The sequence below is a fragment of the Tetrao urogallus genome (genome assembly GCF_951394365.1).
Source record: "Tetrao urogallus genome assembly, chromosome: 1".
Lineage (NCBI taxonomy): Eukaryota > Metazoa > Chordata > Aves > Galliformes > Phasianidae > Tetrao > Tetrao urogallus.
The window spans coordinates 76,426,981-76,446,120 of NC_136813.1; the positions used below are offsets into that span (position 1 = coordinate 76,426,981).

Below are 19,140 nucleotides of genomic sequence, written 5' to 3' on the forward strand. Positions count from 1 at the left end.
TGTGCGCAGACCTTTCAGAGACTTCTATTTCTCTAACGATTTGTAACGCATTACCGGAGGGTACACTGACACTGGTTTGGATGATGATGGAGAAGATACCTCACGCTGAGATTTCTTATACTCTGCAGATAACTCTTCAGTTCCTCTTTATCTTCTAGGAGTTAAACATGTGAGTGATGCTGCCTGGAGAAGCAGGCACAAAGTATTCTCTGTATAACACCCCGACTCCAGAGGGCTGTTTGGGGGCCAGTATTCGTCTGGATGTCACTCAAAGTAGATGCAGATATTGTATTTATCATTATGTTCTGAGTCCCCTATGGGTTGATGTTTGCCTCTATCTCTGTGGTTAGAATGTGGATTTTCCTTAATATATTTGGCTAAGGGTGTATTGTAATAATGTTAATGCTAATTACTTGATATTTCATACTATCTTACGGGGAGATACTTTTAAAAATGTATTTTGAAATGTTTTCTTTCTGTTTGCTCAATGTATGGTATTGCATTATGTTAATACCAATAAAATTATATATATATAGTTATATATATTTCCCTTTTATAAAGAAGTAAATTATGCTTTTTTGCCTCACAGATGAAATGTGCAGTGAATAAAATACATCATTCTGCCTTACAGCAGGTGACAAAGCTTATAATAGTTTTAATATTCTTTTTTGAAAAATAAAAAGTATAGTATGACATAAACTAGTTGGAAATTCATCAAAATGCATGTTGTGTTTCTGCTTAATGGAACTGTCACAAATCAGCCTAAGTATTTATCAATGTTGTTTTGGCATCTTTAATTTTTTCCAATCAGAAAACATACACTGTATTGCTATTATTGATTACAAAATTGTACTTTCATGACTTTGTGCCTGTTGGCCAAATAGACAAGCCCACTGAGTTTTTATGACTCTCTTGTCTGAAGGAATTGATTTTTAAATTTAATTCAGTGCTTTTTCCAATGCTTGGCAAAGGCAGAATTTATTTTTTATATAGGGTTGCCTTTGAAGTACCTGCCTCTGCCAGGGCTGATAAATCATGGCTAAGCACATAAAGGTTCTGCAACCTGAAGGATGTAATGTATCATTAAAACTCTGCTGGAATGGCCTGAAACCTGAGCCAGTCTTTCACGTTCTGTCATTAAACTCCATAATTAGTTAGAGATGAAATGTTTTGGAAATGAATTAGAGAAGCAGAAGCAAAGATGTGAATCTAAAGTATCTTTTGGCTGCCATTCTGGGTTACGCTGATGGCTTGTTTGCAGCCTGTAGCCACAGGCATGCATATATCTGCACTAACATGAATTAGATCGTCTTCAGCTTCCTCTTTCTTTTCCCCACCCTTTCTAACATATTGTATTGAGTATCATTGTTTTGCAGAGACATTCAAGAGGGCTGTAATTAGCAGTCCCTGGCATTTAATTGCATACCCATTTGTTAAATATTTTTCTGTATGCCTTAAAATAAAGTATAGAAAATGGCAGTAATGTTTCTTTAATGAAGGCATTTGATTTATTCATGAAGTCAGGATTTTTGAAAGTGTTATTTTGGGCTTAATAAAGGAAATAAGCCAGTAACTTCTCAGCTTTGCCATTGTCTGTAAGGGCTGATGGTCACTTCCTTCTTTTTCGTTTATTTTGTGTGCAAACGCGTTCTTCCTAATGGATGGGGAATAGACCTTTCTTCTGTGATTGCTGTTATGCCAGTTTTGAGAGAAACTTTATGTTATAAGGTGCCTGTATGTTCACAAGTTCATTGGGCATTATAACACACGATGACACGAGTGATGACTGGAAAAGCCACATGGCATTGCATTTCTCTTGCCATTACTGAACATACAGCACTTGTTCTCAAAGGCACTGGGCAGGGACTGAACTCTGTTCAGTGCTTACAAACCGTGGTGGTGTGATGGGCATTCAGCAGCTGATGGGGCTGCTTAAGATCTGGCAGTGCCATGCCCCAAATAAATGTGTAAATCAGGGTGCAGATTCGTTAGTCTGGGATCTAATCAGTGCAGCTATCACAACATGTGCAATTATAAATCCCATAATAAATCTGAATATCTGAATAAATAAGACATCTTCTGGGATAACATCTTCCGAAATATTTCAGGCCCCCTTCACAAGTGCCTCAGGAGCTGCTTCCCTAGCTGGCTGCTGTGCAATATGGAGGTAATCGAGCTGGTTAAAAGACACTAGTTCCTGCCCACACTGATGTACCGCATTTCTTTCATGTAGAAATTGGGATTTATACTCCTGGGTGATGCAAATGCTTTTGAAAATTTCACTCAGTGTTAGGTTTTCATCCAAATAAGCAAACCTGGGATGCAGCCTGAAGTAGAGTTCATTTTCTCAGTGGATATTGCTCACCAGGAACACTACTGCTTCCATTCAGGCTTGCTTTCAGGTACCAAGGCCATCAGCTGTGACAGGTATTGCCGCTGAACAAGCACGACTGTGGCTTGATTTTGAGCGGTGAGTAATGTTGCCAGGTCCATATTGCTTGTCACTTAACTTTTCACAGCTTTGTATGCTGTAACAGCTTAGGTTTGTGAAAAAAATATTTTCCTGAAGGAGTAATTGCTTGCATATATTGCTTGCGGGATGGATCCATAGGGACAGCCTCATCCTGTTTAAAAGTCACAGCATCCCCAGAAGTATAGCGATTTATCTACTCTGCTTCAGAGCTGGCTTACCTCGTACATACAAGAAGTTTTTCATTGTTTCTGAACTGAGGGGACTAAGGGGAAGCATACCACCAAAATGCAATTGCTTTGTTTATTTCACCTCAATATTGGTACTTTGCGATGAATAGTGCTTATACCGATCTGTGGCAAAGAAAAATGTCAAGATACCCTCTTTCATTGTGCTAAAATTCTCCCAGACAGTCAATAAAATCTGTTCAGGGAATGAGAGTTAAACTGATTTCTTTGTAGGCAACTTAATGAGTAGAGAGCACTGTGACAAATACCAAAGGATGCAATTATAACACCACTGCCATGAAGTTCTGCCACTGATCAGAGTCCTCTGTTACATTGAGTTATTTCAGCCTCATTCTTATGCCCTCTCTGAAACCGTAGCCTACCAATATAACTTCATGAAACAGCAGGGCAGAGAGCACGAGGCGTTTCTCCTGTTGCCCATTTGAGATGTGTAAGAGCTGTCAAGAGGCTACACGAACAGAGTGAGCTAATTATTCCCTCTGTCTGTGTTCTCCCTTTGCACTAACATATTAACCCATTTACAAGCACCTGTACTTCATTGCTAAGAGGATGCTGAAAGTGCCTGAAGGTTGGTGTCAGCACGACAGTGCAGGTCTGCAGAGAGGAACTTTGTGACTCGTGGTACTTTTTAAATGTTTCAGTTTTTTTCAAGCTGAGTTTGGCATCAGCCATTTTTAATAACCCATTCTATTTGCACTGAGAACTCAAGAACAGTGTCTGGTGTGGGCTTGGAGCAAGGCCAGCCCAAGTGTTGTGCTTCAGCCCACAGAACACCATCTGTGGCCACTGGTGGCTCATGAGGGCAAGGCTGTGACAAGGAGCAGGCAGCCTTTCATTAATTCACCAGAGAGGTGACCTAAGAGGAGCAGAGAGATTCACAGGGATCTACAGATCCAAAAAGAATACTGCCATAAATGTCTAGACCTTTGATGCTTCAGCAATTGGTCCAGTATCTCTCAGGTCTTACAAAAGCTAGTGTCAGATCCTTTAAAAGTGACTGTGGTCTCTGACTGCTGCTGACTGTGAAATACCTTCTAAAATCTGTCCCATGGGAGATGGGCTTTCCACTTGCCTGCACTGTTCACTTTATTTCAGGAAATCAGCGTATACTGATTCAGGTGAAAGGCAGAATCACTGCTCCTGTAGGGAACACCAGCATAAAGCAAAGCTGGCTTGGGCTGGTACCCTCAGCAAGGGAGCTCCCCCTGGACCTCTGCCTGCAGGTTTACCTAATGGGAGAGGATAGAAACCATGTTCAGCTAGCTGATAACCAAAAAGTACTGCCTCTTTAGAGGAAAAGATAGCATAAAATGTAAAATTAATACTAGTTTTCTGATCCTCCACTCAAAGCTTGATTTTAAACATTGTTCCTCCCTTTCTTGAACAAAGATTATGGGGAGAATCTTGTGATTTCAGGTACATGGATCTGCATTTTAATGGAGGATTGCAAAGATCAGAAAAGGGCAGGCAAGGAGAAGGGATAACAGAGAGAAGGGCTGCTAAGTCCAGGTGCTGCATGTTAAGTCCATAGCTTTTCTTAAGCATTTCTTCAGCTTGCTCACTCTTTTCTTCACTCATGGACAGCTCTCAATAGATTTACATGCACAGATTTATATATATACACTTCTATCCATATATTCACTCACATGCCATTCTTGATTTTTTCCATGAATGTGGAGTTAGAGAAGACACAGGTTTCTCTTTGTGCTCTAGCAGGGAAATCTGCTCCTCACGACTCAGAGCAGATGACTTAGCAGCTGGTTTCCATACAGACCTGACTTGTGTCTCCTGCTGCCTCCTGCCACCTGCTCTGTGCCATGCACAAACACTGCAATGTGGCTGCTGATGCTCTCCTAGCAGGAGCTGATCTCCCTTGTCACTGTGCTCCCCACACTCACAATCAGGGCAAACTTGGTACACTGCATGCAGTCTCCTTGTAAAATTCCATCTGCCAGTGGTTTGACCATCATCTTCCTTTGATGACGTAAAGAAGGGGAAAGCAAACACCTAGCTTTTCTGCCTGCCATCCTCCCAAATAGTGTAATAAATGACTGTAATTCCTGTTTTCTTTGCACCATAAGCATTGTCTCCCTCTTGTGTAGTTTGGAATCTAGTGATTAACCTGAACAGCAGCAAAGATGCATTACAGCCATGGAGTGAGAAACCAGAAACAGCTTCTTTAGAGGCTTCCTTGTTTCCCCTCCAACAGAACTAACACAAGCATTCTTTCTATCCTTTTGCTTTCTCAAATGCAGGCGCATCCCTTCTACTTTTCCTGAAAAATGAACAAACAAACACCAAAAACAGGAATTTGTGCTTCAGTGTGAGACAGCAACAGGGCCTGGGACCTCATCCCAGAGACTAGGGATGTTCTTGGTTTTGTTGGATTGTATACTGATAGCCCCCAGAAGAATGAGGAGGCTTCAAGCAGGTGTGTGAGGTGAAGTGAAAAGGTGTAACCTTAAAACTGGAAGCAAATAATATGAGATTTTTAGGAGGAAATTAGTATATGGTTTATAATGTGATTAGTGCTGTCTTCTGACAAACTTACCTCCTCAAGATCCTGGGGGAGCCAAGCTGAGCTGCTTCCCCTGCCAGAGCCAGCAAGTTCACCAAAAGGAATGAAAATGGGAGCATGGGTTTCAGCAGAGCTGGGGGATTTCAGCCTTTTTTCATATTGTTTGCTCTCTGTCAGACTTTGCAGCAGCTTTGCTTTCTCAGGATTTGCAGAGGGCGGTAATTTTGTTCATATGCAGGGCTAATTGCAAGTGGAACAGTCTGTGGGCGTGCGCATGCAAGGAGTTACACAGGGAAAAGCATGTCACTAAGCTGTGAAAGCAGCAAACAGCAAAGCACAGCAAAAAAAAAAAAAAAAAGGAGAAAGCCACTAGAGCAGGAGCTGTGTCCCCTCAGTCTGGATGAGGAGCCTGAAGATGATGGGAGGAGTCTGGATGGAGTTGGGAGGCACAGGCAAAAAACAGAGAGGCCTACAAAGGAGAGCTACAGCCCTTGAAGAATCTGCCTTTGACAGCACAGCAGGTGACAAAGCTTGTGATGAACTGTGTTGTAGGATCCTTGCCTGGGTAGCTGTGTGCACCCATAGTTGCAGGTGCAGTCATTGGTTCTGATGGTACCTCACTACTGAAAGGGAGATGCCACACAAGCTCTCAGTGGCTCGAGATTTTACAGGGAAAGCGGGACACAAAAGTGCTGGAACCTCCACTGAAAATGCCATTGTTACTCCATTTAAAACAGATTTGTGAGAAATGTAAGCCCAGGGATTACCTATGTCCAGATGGATTAGCCAGATGGGTTGCAGCAGAGACTTTCTACATATCCCTAGTTCAGGATCATCTTGGTGAATCATTAGCTCACACAGAACCATCATCTTTTGGTCCATGTAAATACCAGCACTGATGGTTTCTCTCTGATCACTTTTCATTCGGGTACCTGATTTTCCTACTTATTGCTCTTACTGTTTTTTTTTTTAGAGGGAAATAATGGAAAGATGGACAGCCCAGCGGAGCAAGGAGGTGGTTACACAGCTATCCTCAGAGTCATTCTAAAAACAAAGAGCACAGTGCTAAAAATCCCACCAGTCTTTCCTGAATGCCAAACCATTCCTGACCTCCTACAGTTTCACTCACTCAGCCACCATCTCTAATTTCCTCCCCTGAGAAAATGTAAAAGTAGATAAAAATATTCACAGCATCTTAAGAAGTGTATGAGTTTTGAAACTATTCCATAGTGGAAAGAAGTAAAAAAAAAAAAACATAATACACAGCATTTACTAGAATGTAATAGCCCAATTAATACACTAGAACTGTTTTTCAGCTCCTGAATTTAATGCAAAAGGTTTTGCCTTCTGTTGGAGACAGAGCATATATTTTGTTATTTCAAAACGTAGTGCCTGTGTATTATTGTAATTGGAAGATGTGGTTCTGAATTTCAATCCTGTGTGCTGCAGAGTTTATGCAACTTCTTTTCTGCCTCAGGTTTATAGAGTTGTTCAAGACTTAGGTCAAGCAGAGTGCAAAAAGTATCGTTTCAGAAAGAGACCCTCCTTTCTAGCAGTGTGTGGAACATCCATGTTCCTTTGTATTCAGAGAAGCAAGGTGGCTGGAGAGATGCAGCCTATGGCTCAGCAGCCACGTCAGGGTGACTAACTACCTGCTGCACTGGCTGCTCTTCTGAGGTCATCTGCGGATCACATCAGGTCATGTTTTCTGCTTAAAAGCGGCGTTCTCTGAGGTCTTATTTCCCCTTATGAGGAAAGCCCTGCTGTAATAGCATATCACTTGCATAAATATACACCAAATTAAGGAAAAAATAAATTAAAAAAGAAAAAAAACATACTTTTAAATCTCAGCTGTATGTCTAATCAAGTATTTCAATTCCTTTCTGGTATGAAGGGTTTCACCAACGCCCACAGGAAATCAATCAAAGCCTTTAGCAGAAGGGTGAGGGAGAGGAGATTTGTCTCTAATGTCACTCCCGCCTACTGAGGGCCTACTCCAGCCACCGAGAGCAGCATCATCGTCGCTTTCAGTGTTCCTCTGGAAAAATTAAGCACTTGGCATGTGTTATTGTGACGCCCACATCCTTCATCCCAGCCGTGGGTGGACTGAGGCAATCTCTTGCCCTGCTTCAGCTTCCTAAGCATCAGCAACAGAGAGGCACATAAAAGCAGGGACCAGCTCTCTGTCTCCCCTGTTCTTGTCTTCAACAGCAAATCCCATTCCTTCTTTTCCACACTGCCTGCAACTACAGTATCGTGATGACAGAAGCTGGAAGAAGGCAGCCAGTGGGTGGAGGAGAAGCATGGATGTGTTTTGGAGACCCTCCAGTCAGTGCTATGAGAGGGCAGCAAGGCTGCTTCTTAATCCTGCACACATCATGCTCCTGTGGTGCCCTGCAGTGTGCTCCCATGAGATCTCAGAGCTGGACCCCTCGCACATCCACAGCCTTTCTGCTTAGCAGCAGACGTCAGGCCTGAGAAGGGGAGCCCAAAGGAACGCAAGGCAGGGCAGTCCTCCAGGCTGGTGTGTGGCACAGGGAGGGAGGCCATCCCTGCCCTGCAAGCTGGCATTTGCATCTACAGAAGCCATGCTACTTCCCAGGTTCATTGAAGTTGCTTGTGGCCCCAGATGCAGCCTTGAGTTTGAAGTCAAACTTTGTCCTTCTCTGTGGTAGGGACCTTCATGTTTTAGATAGGCAGGGGTTTTCAGTGGCAAGTCTGGACACGGTGGACAGTTGCTAGTGTAGGCTCCAGATAAACCTAGCAAATCAAATTAAAATGATGTGGAAACAAAGCACTGGCTCATTCTTTCAGCAGGATTTCCCTGCACTAATCCCCAGAAGATGCAACATGGTTATGCTGCTGGGAAAGAGACAAGATCTCTTTCACTTTTTGTAAGAAGTGATAAGAGAAGGAAAGAAGTAGGTGTAAAACACTCTTGGTTTCGGTTTTTTTGTTTGTTTGTTTTGTTGTTGTTGTTGTTGTTTTTAGAAAATCCCTCCCTTTCAGACTCTACCAGCTTCAGACTGGTAGACTTCAAAGTTCTGAGGCAACTGACAGAAATATCCCAAACATCAATTCTCTCATTGCTACAGGGAATTTTTAAGAAAGCATAAAAATGAAAACTGTGGAGAATTTCAACCAATCCGCTGAATGCTTTACCTATTAACATATTAGATTATTATTGTGTTAATAAGAAAGAAATCAACCAGACAGAGCTGCATCGCATTTCTGTTTTTCTTTAAGTTCTTCTTGGACATGCAGTGATAAACAAACTCCAACATATATATCAACTGAGGAAACCCAACACCTTTGTCAGTAAAAGGCCTCTAATCCTTCTTCATGTCCATACATCTTTAAAAATAAAAGCTTTAAAAACGTCCTCCCATGCCAGAAAGGGGCAAATGAATGAACAGATGGGGAATATATCGAGATTAATAGCTGGCTACGAAACTATTTGTCTGTGTAAAGACCTATATGACTGCAAATACTTTTTGTGATGGGATGTGGAGAACTTGGTTCCTAGAGTTCTTGCTTGAGCCTGAGTGGTGAGTAGTTGCTGTGCTTGCGTGTTATGGGCTTGAAAGGGAGGTGTCTCAAGTCACAGCTGGTAGGCATGTATGTGTCTGCAGCAATGGACAGCTATTGTGTATATGGGATGTTGGTGTGTGAGTGGCAGCAGGGACAGAGCTGACTGCTCTCCCAGGGCTGCCTTGGCTTCCCACAGTCATCTCTCCACTCATCATGGCGCTTCACTGGCACTTTCCAAGTTTCTACACAGTCATAAGTGTCTTAGGGAGGAAATGGTGTATGAGAAATTGAAATGTTTTGATGCTTGGCAGATTAAGTATTTCAAAAGCTTAGAGTAACATTTCATCCCCAACTTTTATTTGAATTTGTTTCTAAAGAAGTAAAATCTTTTTTTAAATTATGTTTTCCTTTAAAATGCTCTCAGTACTAGTCAGAACAAGCATTAAGAAACCTGTAATGCAACTTGCTGCACTGCTGCTGGGCAGCATGCTCAGATATCCAGTCTGTGATCTTCTGTTAAAACCTCCAGGAAATATCACGAGCAATAGCATTGTTGACTATTGAAAAACACTCTTAAGTATCAAAAGCACATGCCAAAAAGGACTTTTATAGGAAGGAAAATTACATCTGATCCAACAGCACTGTCATCAGCATCATCCAAAGGCACCACCAACATCATATCTCAGGCCAAGATCAGGTCCCTGATCACCTTCTTCACTAGGACATTTCCGGTGCTTCCTTTTGTTGTTACTACTGAATTACCAGCATATTTAAATGCAATACTAGATATGGGATTTTTGACAGTACAGCACTGCAAGATTACTGCACCTTGTACTGTTGTTTCTTTCTATGCGGGTCAAGACTTTACATTCTTAAATGCCTTTCTCTTGGAAGTTAATGAAGGAGAAGCAGCACTTTTTTCAGGAAGCCTAGCAGATTTGAAATATTTTCCTTATGATCTGGTTATACCTGTTAAACATTTTGCAAAGGGTCTGGGTAGACTATCATATAACTCCGTTAATGATCCACTGTTTTTTTCTCTGTTTTTTTTTTCCTTTTTTTTTTTTTTTTCCTCCTTTTTTTTTTCATTACAGTTGAAATTACGGAAGAAATAGCAGCAGATTCCTTGCAAGATTTGTACAGAGCTCTGGAGCAGGCCAGCCTTTCTCCTTTAGGAGACCACCGGATTTCCACTAAGCTGGAGTATAGGAAATCTTTTATAAAGAGATGTAGCGATCCAGTAGTCAATGAAAAACTGCACCAGCTGCGAATTCTGAAAAGCACTTTAAAGGTGAGACTACAGAGAGGAAATTCCTGCCCTAGGGTTGGATCTGACAGTATTGTATTCAGACATTAATTATGTGTGGCTGGAGCTCAGGTTGAATGTGGCTTGTGAAATGTGCATGGAAGATATGTGTAACCACTGTTCTTGAAGCAGAAGAAAATGTGCCTTGGGAGAGTAGTCAAAGGGAGGGGATTGTTTTAATTTGTGCCCAGGTAAAATCTCAGCTCCTCCTCTAGCTAGTATGACATCATTTCACATCACATTAATAGAGAAGACCTTAACCACCTTTTTTATCCCTGAAAACTTTCATTTATAAAAATGCATTTACTCCAGAATTGCTAAAGTCTAAAATGCAGCACAGTCAGCCTTTTGGAATGAAGCGATACCTCTTAAAACATTTTATTATTTCCTGATTACTGAGTTTGTCTGGAAATGAACTGTGTGCTTGGTTTCTGCATAGACTGGTAGGATCATTGTATTTAATCAGTAGGATTGATTAAACAAATAGATCATGGTAATGATGGATTTGAAGATTTTTATCATTATTGTAAGTGCAGTGCAGCTAATTTGAACTCCCTGTCAGCTTCTTTATTTGTTACAGCAGTTTCAAATCTGTACTGTTAGAGATTTCAGCAAACAATATGCTGGATTTCCCCAGGGTCTCTGTTAACTGTATTAAATTACTACATTTTAAGTCACTAGATAATTGTACAGTAGATTTTGTAACAGCTTTTATCAAAGAGAGTTTTATCAGCATTAATTAATTTGGTTTTCCATCACCTAGAGAAGCATTTAAGCAGTATTATTTTCATGCTGTGAGACTCCAGCCCTGAAGAAAATCTTTCCTATGCTTACCTTTTTGCACTGTATCATCTCAATGAAGACAACCAAAAGAACTAGGATATGTGTCTTTGCTAGATTGTAGACTGATAGAAAAAGTCAAGGTGAACAGGCTTTCCATGTAATTTTTACATGAGAAACAAGCAAAATTATAGCCATCTCAGATATGCAGAGCAGGCAGGAGGTTCACACAGGATCTACGCTTTTGTACCTTTGTACAATCACTCATACTAACAGTATGTAAGAGTTGCTGATCTGAAATATAAAAAATAACACATTTCTTGATACTTGCAGGAATTACACAGCCTTGCTGCTGTTCCATATCAACAGCTTATCACCATGCTTAATTGCCTTTCTCGTTAGCGTTTATTGATACCTGAGTTACATTTTGCCAATGGTTTTCTACAAATGGAATTGTTTCCCCCCCCCCAAGGTCTTCCAAAAACAGCTCATCCCTTTAACCCAGCAGATGCCTGTTTTCATGCTTCTCTGTGTCTTCTTTCTTTTAGATCAAGCAAACATAATTTGTTTATTCTCTTTCCATGAGACATATTTTCTGAAGTAGTAACCAATCTTGTTTGGGCCAGAATGACATAAATAATTGACAGTGCAATGCCAGCAAGTATCAAAGACAGATTATTGCTGTTTCTTGCATATGGCAACAGTGCAATGTGGCGTGTGCCTGTTTTGCAGTGGCATCACAGTAACTCCTTAATTGTTTTTAGTTCCATCCTAACTCACCTCTACTATTGTACTGGTAGTAGCGTTTATCAGGAGCTACTGCCGTTAGCTAATCGTTTCCCCTTCTTATCAATGCCATTGAGTTCTCCTTCCTGAATATGTTCAGTTGCACTTGCCCATTGGATCTGGTGTTCTGAACTCTCCTTTAATTCATTCAAATGATTAGTAATCTGTACAGCCCTCTAAATTGGTTCTAGCTCTTACCACACATAGGCTATCTGTTCTATCAGCAATGGAAAGACACTTCCGCTCTCTATGTCCTGACATAGCCACAGAACCATTCTCCTCAACAAGTATGAGCCACTTGACTGGCAGTGCTGGGTTGTGTGCAGATCACAATCTGCAAGAAGCACGTTATGGTAGTTCATGTGAATATATGGTAACAGAGATTCCAAAGGTTCTCTTCCTCTGTTTAGCTTCAGGTGTATGATTGTTCCTAAATTGAGTATTCTAGTATATAACATTAATTAGCTACTGATTGTAAAGCATGAAAAATACCTTTAAACATACTACTTGTCGGTGACATCTCTGACTCTTCTGGTAACTATTCCACCAAAGCTGTCATTGCTGAATACTTCCCTAAACATGCTCCCTAGACAGGTTTATCATATTTGTGGTATAAACATGGCAATTGTCTGTTAGAAATGAGGTCTATGAAACCCATCTGGCATGGAGGATAGAGAAGAAGTTGCTGGTGACTAGACCATGCCTTCACAGAGGAGAAGTGCTGGAGCTTGCCTGTTACTTGTTTTTTCAGGCTCAAGTCTGGTGCATCCATCTTCCACCGCTAATAAAAACAGTGAGCAGCTGTGTGTGTGTCTGAGGCTTGCTCTGACCCACGCTGGCTGCTTGTCATCTCTCAATAAACTAATCACCAGCCAGTGATTAGGATACAGCCACATCCCCTGCATTCATGACAAGTGGGGAGATGCCAACAACTGTGTTAGATTTTACCTGTTCCTGCATTCTGCTTGCCACCACTGTGGTAGGAGGAGGTAGCAGCCAGCCACTTCACAGCATGCTCTGGATCGCTGGTAGGGCATTGCCAAGCTAAAGGCTCCTAGCACAGGCATTTGCTCAGGTGCCCCCATGACAGGCCCTGTAAAAAAGGCTTAGCTCTGCTGGCGGGAGGGAGGCCATCTGTCTGCATCCCACGCACAAACGCGGTATTTCTCATGCTGATCAAGGAGAGCAAACAGATGGCGCTTGGCAGCATGAAACTGATCCTGAAAATTAAAGCAGCTAGTAGTAAACAGCACAGGGTTGTTTTTTGCAGGAGCTGAAGGAGGGGTGAGAGGGGAGTAGGGACCATTGCTGAGGGTGTGGGACAAGGTGAGGAGTGTCTGGTCCTGCAGGGTGATGAGTGACATCATGGGAAGAGGCTGCCATGTGTGAGTGCTGTCACAGCAGTTGGTTGGCTGCCCTGTTTCCCAGACCTCTGTGGCATCCTTGTTCCCACCCTACCCATCCTGTTTGCTCATTGCTCACACTGACTCTACTTGTCTTTCTTCTCCCACAGGCCAGGGAAGGAGAAGTAGCCATTATAGATAAGGTTCTGGATAATCCAGGCTTGACGTCTAGAGACTTTCAAGAATGGAAACAAATATACCTTGACATCTTTTTGGACATCTGTCACAACAGCACCCCGAGGGGCTCTGTTAATGGCTCATCTGAGGTCGACGCACTTCTAGCTTCCTTAGCACACACGCACTCCTACATTGAAACACATGTATAAGGGGTCCTCTTCTACTCCATTTGCTACACTTCAAGCCTTTACATAAGTGCATAAATTAGGTTTTATATCAATATGTGGAACTTCTAGTAAACTATCTTTTAATGTCACTCAGCCGTGTGATGTACACCTTCAGTGGTCAATGATACCATGTCTTTAATGAGGATTTGTGTGTTTTATACACTACCAGTGCTACCAACTTGTGTTTACTTTCTGTAAAAATAATATGATCTTTAACTATTAGATAGAAGTATTTAAAAATGTTTTTGGAAGACTGTGGCCTTCACAGAGGAAGTTCCACAGGCTAAAGGTTTTGTTATTGAAGGTTGCTTTTACAATGATATTTTTTATTACATAATTCCAGTATTATATTGCATTTTTGGAGTGCAGGTACTATTTTGGTGGCAGGGGAATAAAAGAAAAATTATATTTAATGAGAAACTCTAGGAGTTTTCTTACATAACAGGGAAAAAGTGTAATGCAGTGACTGTGTTTCCAATTTTGTTGAACACAAAAGGGCTAAAATCAGCCCACTATAATGACTAATGTGAATTTAAGTATTAAACATTTAGGTTTTATTTCCTTGTACTTTTTTAAAGCCTGTTGCTAAGGTTTACCATCAGTGCAAAGAGATACTGGTCTGTATTCTAATTAAGACAAAATTATGTGTTACTTGTCTCTACTTAAATCACATTTGGTTGATTCAATTTTTTAAACAAAAATTAGTCGTGGTACTGTCATTTATGCTGCTTTTGTACCGAAGGGATCAGATTTTGCAAAAGAGAAAGAGTAGACTTTGAACATCCTTGATAACTGCATTTCTATTGCCAAGAAAAGCAGCAGCGGAAAAGGTTCCCAACAAAATGCTCCCAACCTGAGAGGCTTTGAAAATTCCCACAATAGAAAAGGAGTGAAATTTGGCCATATTGTACTCGGGAAAAAAATATGATAGGAACAGAGCTGAGCACAGAACCTGAGAAAACTGAGAGCTCGGAAAGTCTCTGCTCTGCCTCTGAATGTCTCTGGTTTCTGCTGAGTTCACAAGCCAACAGAAGGGTTTTAAACTTCCCTGAGAGCTGAGATGTGCTGCAGAGTGCACAGTGAATATAAGCAGAAATATCTCCTTAGATTTAGGCACCTGTCTGGAATAGGGAAGAGAGAGGTAAAATATCTATTTACTCTTTATGGTCTTGTTCTCAAAAAGTGATCAGAGCATGACAAAGCATTTGTGCTGCTTTTCAGTGTTTTGCTGCATAAGTTAGGATTCGAGACATAGCTTAGTAATGCTCATGCGAGAGGGCACAGCCTCTTTTATTCTTTCTATAGTGAGTTGTACGTTTAGCCAACCTTTGCTTATTGCCTGTACAGCTCAGTGAATGTACTTCAAACTCCATGAGCTCTGGTATTTCCTGGCAGTTGTATTCATGACGAGATGAAGGAAAGAACAGATTTATTTATTTGTTCTCTCTCTTTCTTTCTTTCTTGTTAGTTTATTTGCATTTATTCCTTGATTTTTCTCTCTTTCTTCCTTGTTACCCTATTGCGTTCAGATTGCAAATGTTTTGCAGATTTTGCACAATTGTACAGAAGAGTGGCCTTTCCGTAGCCCATTTTCAGTAATCCTATATATTCGAGTCAATATGGATCATATATTAACAACATTTGTATAGAATTCTGGATCCAGTGTAATATTTGTACCATTTAGAAGAATATTGTTTGTATAAACTGAACATTTATTTACTGCATGTACTGACTTGTATATTAAATTTGTGAGGTTTTTGTACATTTCTCTTAAAAAATGCTTGACTTGAAATGGTTTGTGCTATTGTTCCAAGCATTTAGATTCTCTTGCTACTGTTTTACCGGACCAAAAGTAAATATATTCATATAAAACCTCTTTATATCTGATGGATGTATATGCACATTGTGTAGTTGATTCCTTGTCAAAACCAAGGCAGTTCAGAAGATTTAGATCTGTTGCTATGCAACAGCTATTCTGCCTGCACTTTACATTAGTAAAGTCAGCTTGATTGCTTTAAAGGTGAAAATTAAACATTGCAGTTTTTTAAGCTAGTCTAGTGACAAAGAACATGTGTCCTATCCATTGTGCTGCCTTCTTTTAAGACTATTAAATGTTCTTCTATATATATTTTTATTGTATTAACTCTCAACCTAGGAAAGGAACACTGTAAAATGAAGTACAATAAATTTAGCTTTTAAATGAACATCTCTGATTTGAGTTTGAGTTTACTGTGTACAAAAACAGTGGCATGGGACCACTTTACCCGCATTTCGCAGATCAGCATGCCTTCAAGTTCTTTGGCAATTGGGCAGTGTCTGCAAACTCACGGCCAAAAAGAAGTAGAACTGGTTGGTTTGTAGGCTGTCAGCAGACTCAGAATGAAGTCTGCTGGAAGCATTCCGTTGCGTTCCTTCCCTCTGCACTCTTTGGTGAAAGTAAACCTGTTTGCTGGGTTCTCTCGTGCTCAGTAATGAACAATTTTACCATTATGATCAGGTATGATAAAACGATGTATGCTGTTGAGGTAAGTATCAGGGCATTAGGTGCAGCAACTCCTGAAACACGTGTCATAGGGTCTTGCAGTACCTACATCAATTCAGCTCTGGCCATCTAAACTAACACAAGGCTTGGATATATGAGAAGTGTACTGTACCAGTAGTGTTTCTTCAGAATAATACAAAATAATCATCTGAAAGGCATGCTACAACAAAGGCTGCTCAGAGAGAAATGGCTTCTATGAAACAAGCACTGTTTTAGCACATGGCCACAATTGAGGCTACATTTTAAAAAATCCATGCTTTCTGTCCAGTAATTTCATGCTGTTTAGCTAAAGCACTCCTGCCTAGTATGTAGCATATTAAAATAATACCTTTCTTTGGCACTACTTGTTATTAGTTCTTACAGCCATCAATTTTCTCATCTTTATACATCTCACTTTCACTTTGCTTAGCCATACCATAGCAATTCAATAGCACTTACCAACTGGGAAAATTACCTCTGATTAAGAAGACAGAAAAGATGGATTACATTTTTTAACCTCAGAAAAAATCTGACTTACATCAACTCTTAATTGCTATCTAGGTATTACTCTTCAAAAAAAGTCAAGGATTATGATTCTAGCTCCTCTCCTCCACATGTGCTACTTGCTACATCTTCCCCCAGTGAGATTGGCTTTCAAATCTACAAATTGCTGCACCTTTTCCCAGGTTGCAGCCAGTCTTCCTTGCCTGTTTCCACTCAGTGTCTTGCTTATCACCGCAGACCCTCAACTCTTTTACATCCAGTGCCATCACAATTTTCTTCTTCTCCAGAGTTGCCCCACTGGCTCATCTCCCAGGGCTGTCATTCCATGATGCCTTGGCTCAGCAGTTTGGCAGCTTCTTTTTCGGGGTGTCACTGCCCTGTTCGTCATCCATCTCTGACAGCTGCAGCACCGCACACTGCAGCCCACACCAGGGCAGGGGGGCTTTGCAAATCTCCTCCCAGCTATCGTTGTCAATGTCGTAGCCAACCACGTCTTGTGTGGGGACTTCCCGCGAGTCTTGCCATTTCTTTCCCCCAATGAGAAGAGCTGTTTCCTCTACTACCACCAGACCATAGCAAAATCGGTCATAGATCAGTGGCCTCAAACGAGTCCATTGGTTTTGATCAGGGTCATATCTTTCTATTTCAGAGAATGGTTCATATAAACCTAAAAATGTGAATATGGTTTCTCTGATTGTCGCCATTTGATGCCCAAACCGAGCAATGCTCATGGGGGCTTGTTTCATCCACTGTCCTTCAAGTGAGCTCAGAGAATATAAGTCCTTGCTTGTGCTGGCTGGTTCTGCATATTTGCCACCTGAGATGTATATAGTATTCTTGCAAGTGGCGCTGGCATGACCATGTATCTTGCATGGCAATTCCCTGGCCTTCGTCCATCTGTCTCTAGTGATGTTGTAGACTTCCACAGATGAATGCAGACACCCATTCTCACCCCGTCCACCAATAGCAAAAATATTGTTGCTTAAGACACAACAAGAAAATTGACATCTCTTTTCCAACATGCCTGTGATTTGGGTCCATGTGTTAAACCTTGGATCGTAGCGATGGACCTTGTTTGTAACCGATAAGATCTTGTCACTGTTCGAGTCACTTGGAGTGCCACCTTCTATTTCTCCCCCCAAAACGTAGAGGAAGTTCCCCACCACGCACACACTGTGGTTCTGCACCCCATCACACACCTTTGTGAGAGCTTTCCATTTATGGTTGTAAACATCAAAAGCCACCACTTCAGTGATGAGACCCTCACTTACTGTCCCTCCCCCCAGAAGGATGATCCGAGTTTTCTGGTTCCTCAGTGTGGTGGACTTATCCTGCAGGATTGGCTGTCTGAAAACCAATGTATGGTAGTTTATTGCTTTAATGATCAGGCATTTGATACTTGCAGTAAGGGGCACTTCTGACTGTGTGTAAATTCTCCTCAGGTCTTCCACTGGGATGAGACCATATCTTATGTGCTCCAAAAGGCTGCTTGCATGAATCAACCTGGATTTATCCTGCTTCAGCCACAGCAGCAGAAGATCCAACAGCCTAGTTTCCTTCACCATAGGGAGATCTGGTGATTCTACCACCGCTAGCAAAGTCCTGAAATTCAGCTCGAGCAATCCTGACAAGTCCAAGTCCAACAGCTTCCAGAGGTTGTTGACAATGTATTTTTCTGCTGCAGCTAGGGCAGCTGGCAGGTAGAACCTCCTGGCAACATTGGCAGAGAAGCAGCAGTTCTCCAAGGAGAGGTTGTTAACCAAGTACTGATTGCACAAGCCAATGGCATCAGTCACTTGCAAGTAGCTCGCAGCTTCCAAGGTCTCCTCCAGGCTTTCAAAGGAAAGAGGCAGCAAGGAAGTGTAAATGAAATCCAGGACGTGCTGGAGACCAGTGGGTGAGACAACCTGCAGCTGAATCACACTGGCTTTAGATTCCTGTGTGTAACTTTTGAACATGGCTCGGAAATAGTCACTGGAGCATGCCAACAAAGACTTGTGTGCAGGAAACTCATTTTCCTTCACTTTCAGCAAAATATCACATAGAAAGCCCTCTGATCTCAGGGTCTGGTAATGGGAGAGCACCGTGGTGCAGTGCGCTTTGCAGTAGGACAGGAAGTAGCTCATTGTAGGTAATGCAATGCTTTCTGCTTGACTAAGTTACTAAATAATGCCATTAGACAGTGAAACAGATGCCTTAATCAACAGCCATTTGTATGAATGCCCACCAGACCTCCAGCTGCTAGAGAAAAGCCCAACCAAAAAAAAAAACACAGTCTCTCGCCTGGCATAAGGGAAGAATTATTAGATTTGTAGCGAATTCAGTGCATTCCTTCATAGAAAAAACTGCTGAATGTCATAACAGCTGTAATAAGATGCTTACTTTTCTCGCCTCCGTTTCTTGTGTAGGGATGAATGAATGGTCCACGGCTGTGCTGAGCACTTGCTTGGCTGGCCATCAGGTAACAGATGAGGGAGCTAGATGACAATCCCAACAAGTAGCACTTTGTGTCTGCTCAGCCGTCGCCCTCGGCCCTCTTTGCTCCTCAGGCAACTCAAGTAATAGATCCTCTCTGCCTGCCAGCGCATGGCTTGAGGCAGAAGCAGATGTTTATCCTCTCTTGTTTCAGACTCCGATAAGTTCAGACTGCACCGCACCCGGGACAGCAGCCCCTTTCTGTCCTCTTTTCACACTCTCTCAGCTGAAGATCAGGTCAGCACCCAGGGATT

At 41.7% G+C, this 19,140-nt stretch overlaps 2 protein-coding genes across 5 annotated transcripts in view; one reads left to right on the forward strand and one right to left on the reverse strand.

The window, feature by feature from the left end:
* The window catches only part of CNKSR2 (connector enhancer of kinase suppressor of Ras 2), a gene marked incomplete at both ends in the record, with an annotated part of 204,118 nt that extends 190,750 nt beyond the window's left edge, over nt 1-13,368 (forward strand). For all 4 annotated transcript variants that reach the window (XM_079536249.1, XM_079536250.1, XM_079536251.1 and 1 more), the window contains 2 exons: nt 9,862-10,058; nt 13,153-13,368. In XM_079536249.1, coding sequence (XP_079392375.1) covers nt 9,862-10,058; nt 13,153-13,368 — 413 coding nt within the window. The remainder of the gene's footprint in view (nt 1-9,861; nt 10,059-13,152) is intronic.
* Nucleotides 13,369-16,749: 3,381 nt separating this feature from the next.
* KLHL34 (kelch like family member 34) lies at nt 16,750-18,537 on the reverse strand (the record flags this gene model as incomplete). Its single annotated transcript, XM_079546362.1, has 1 exon — nt 16,750-18,537. One exon carries the CDS (start codon nt 18,535-18,537, stop codon nt 16,750-16,752), a length of 1,788 nt encoding a protein of 595 aa, XP_079402488.1.
* Nucleotides 18,538-19,140: the final 603 nt, after the last annotated feature.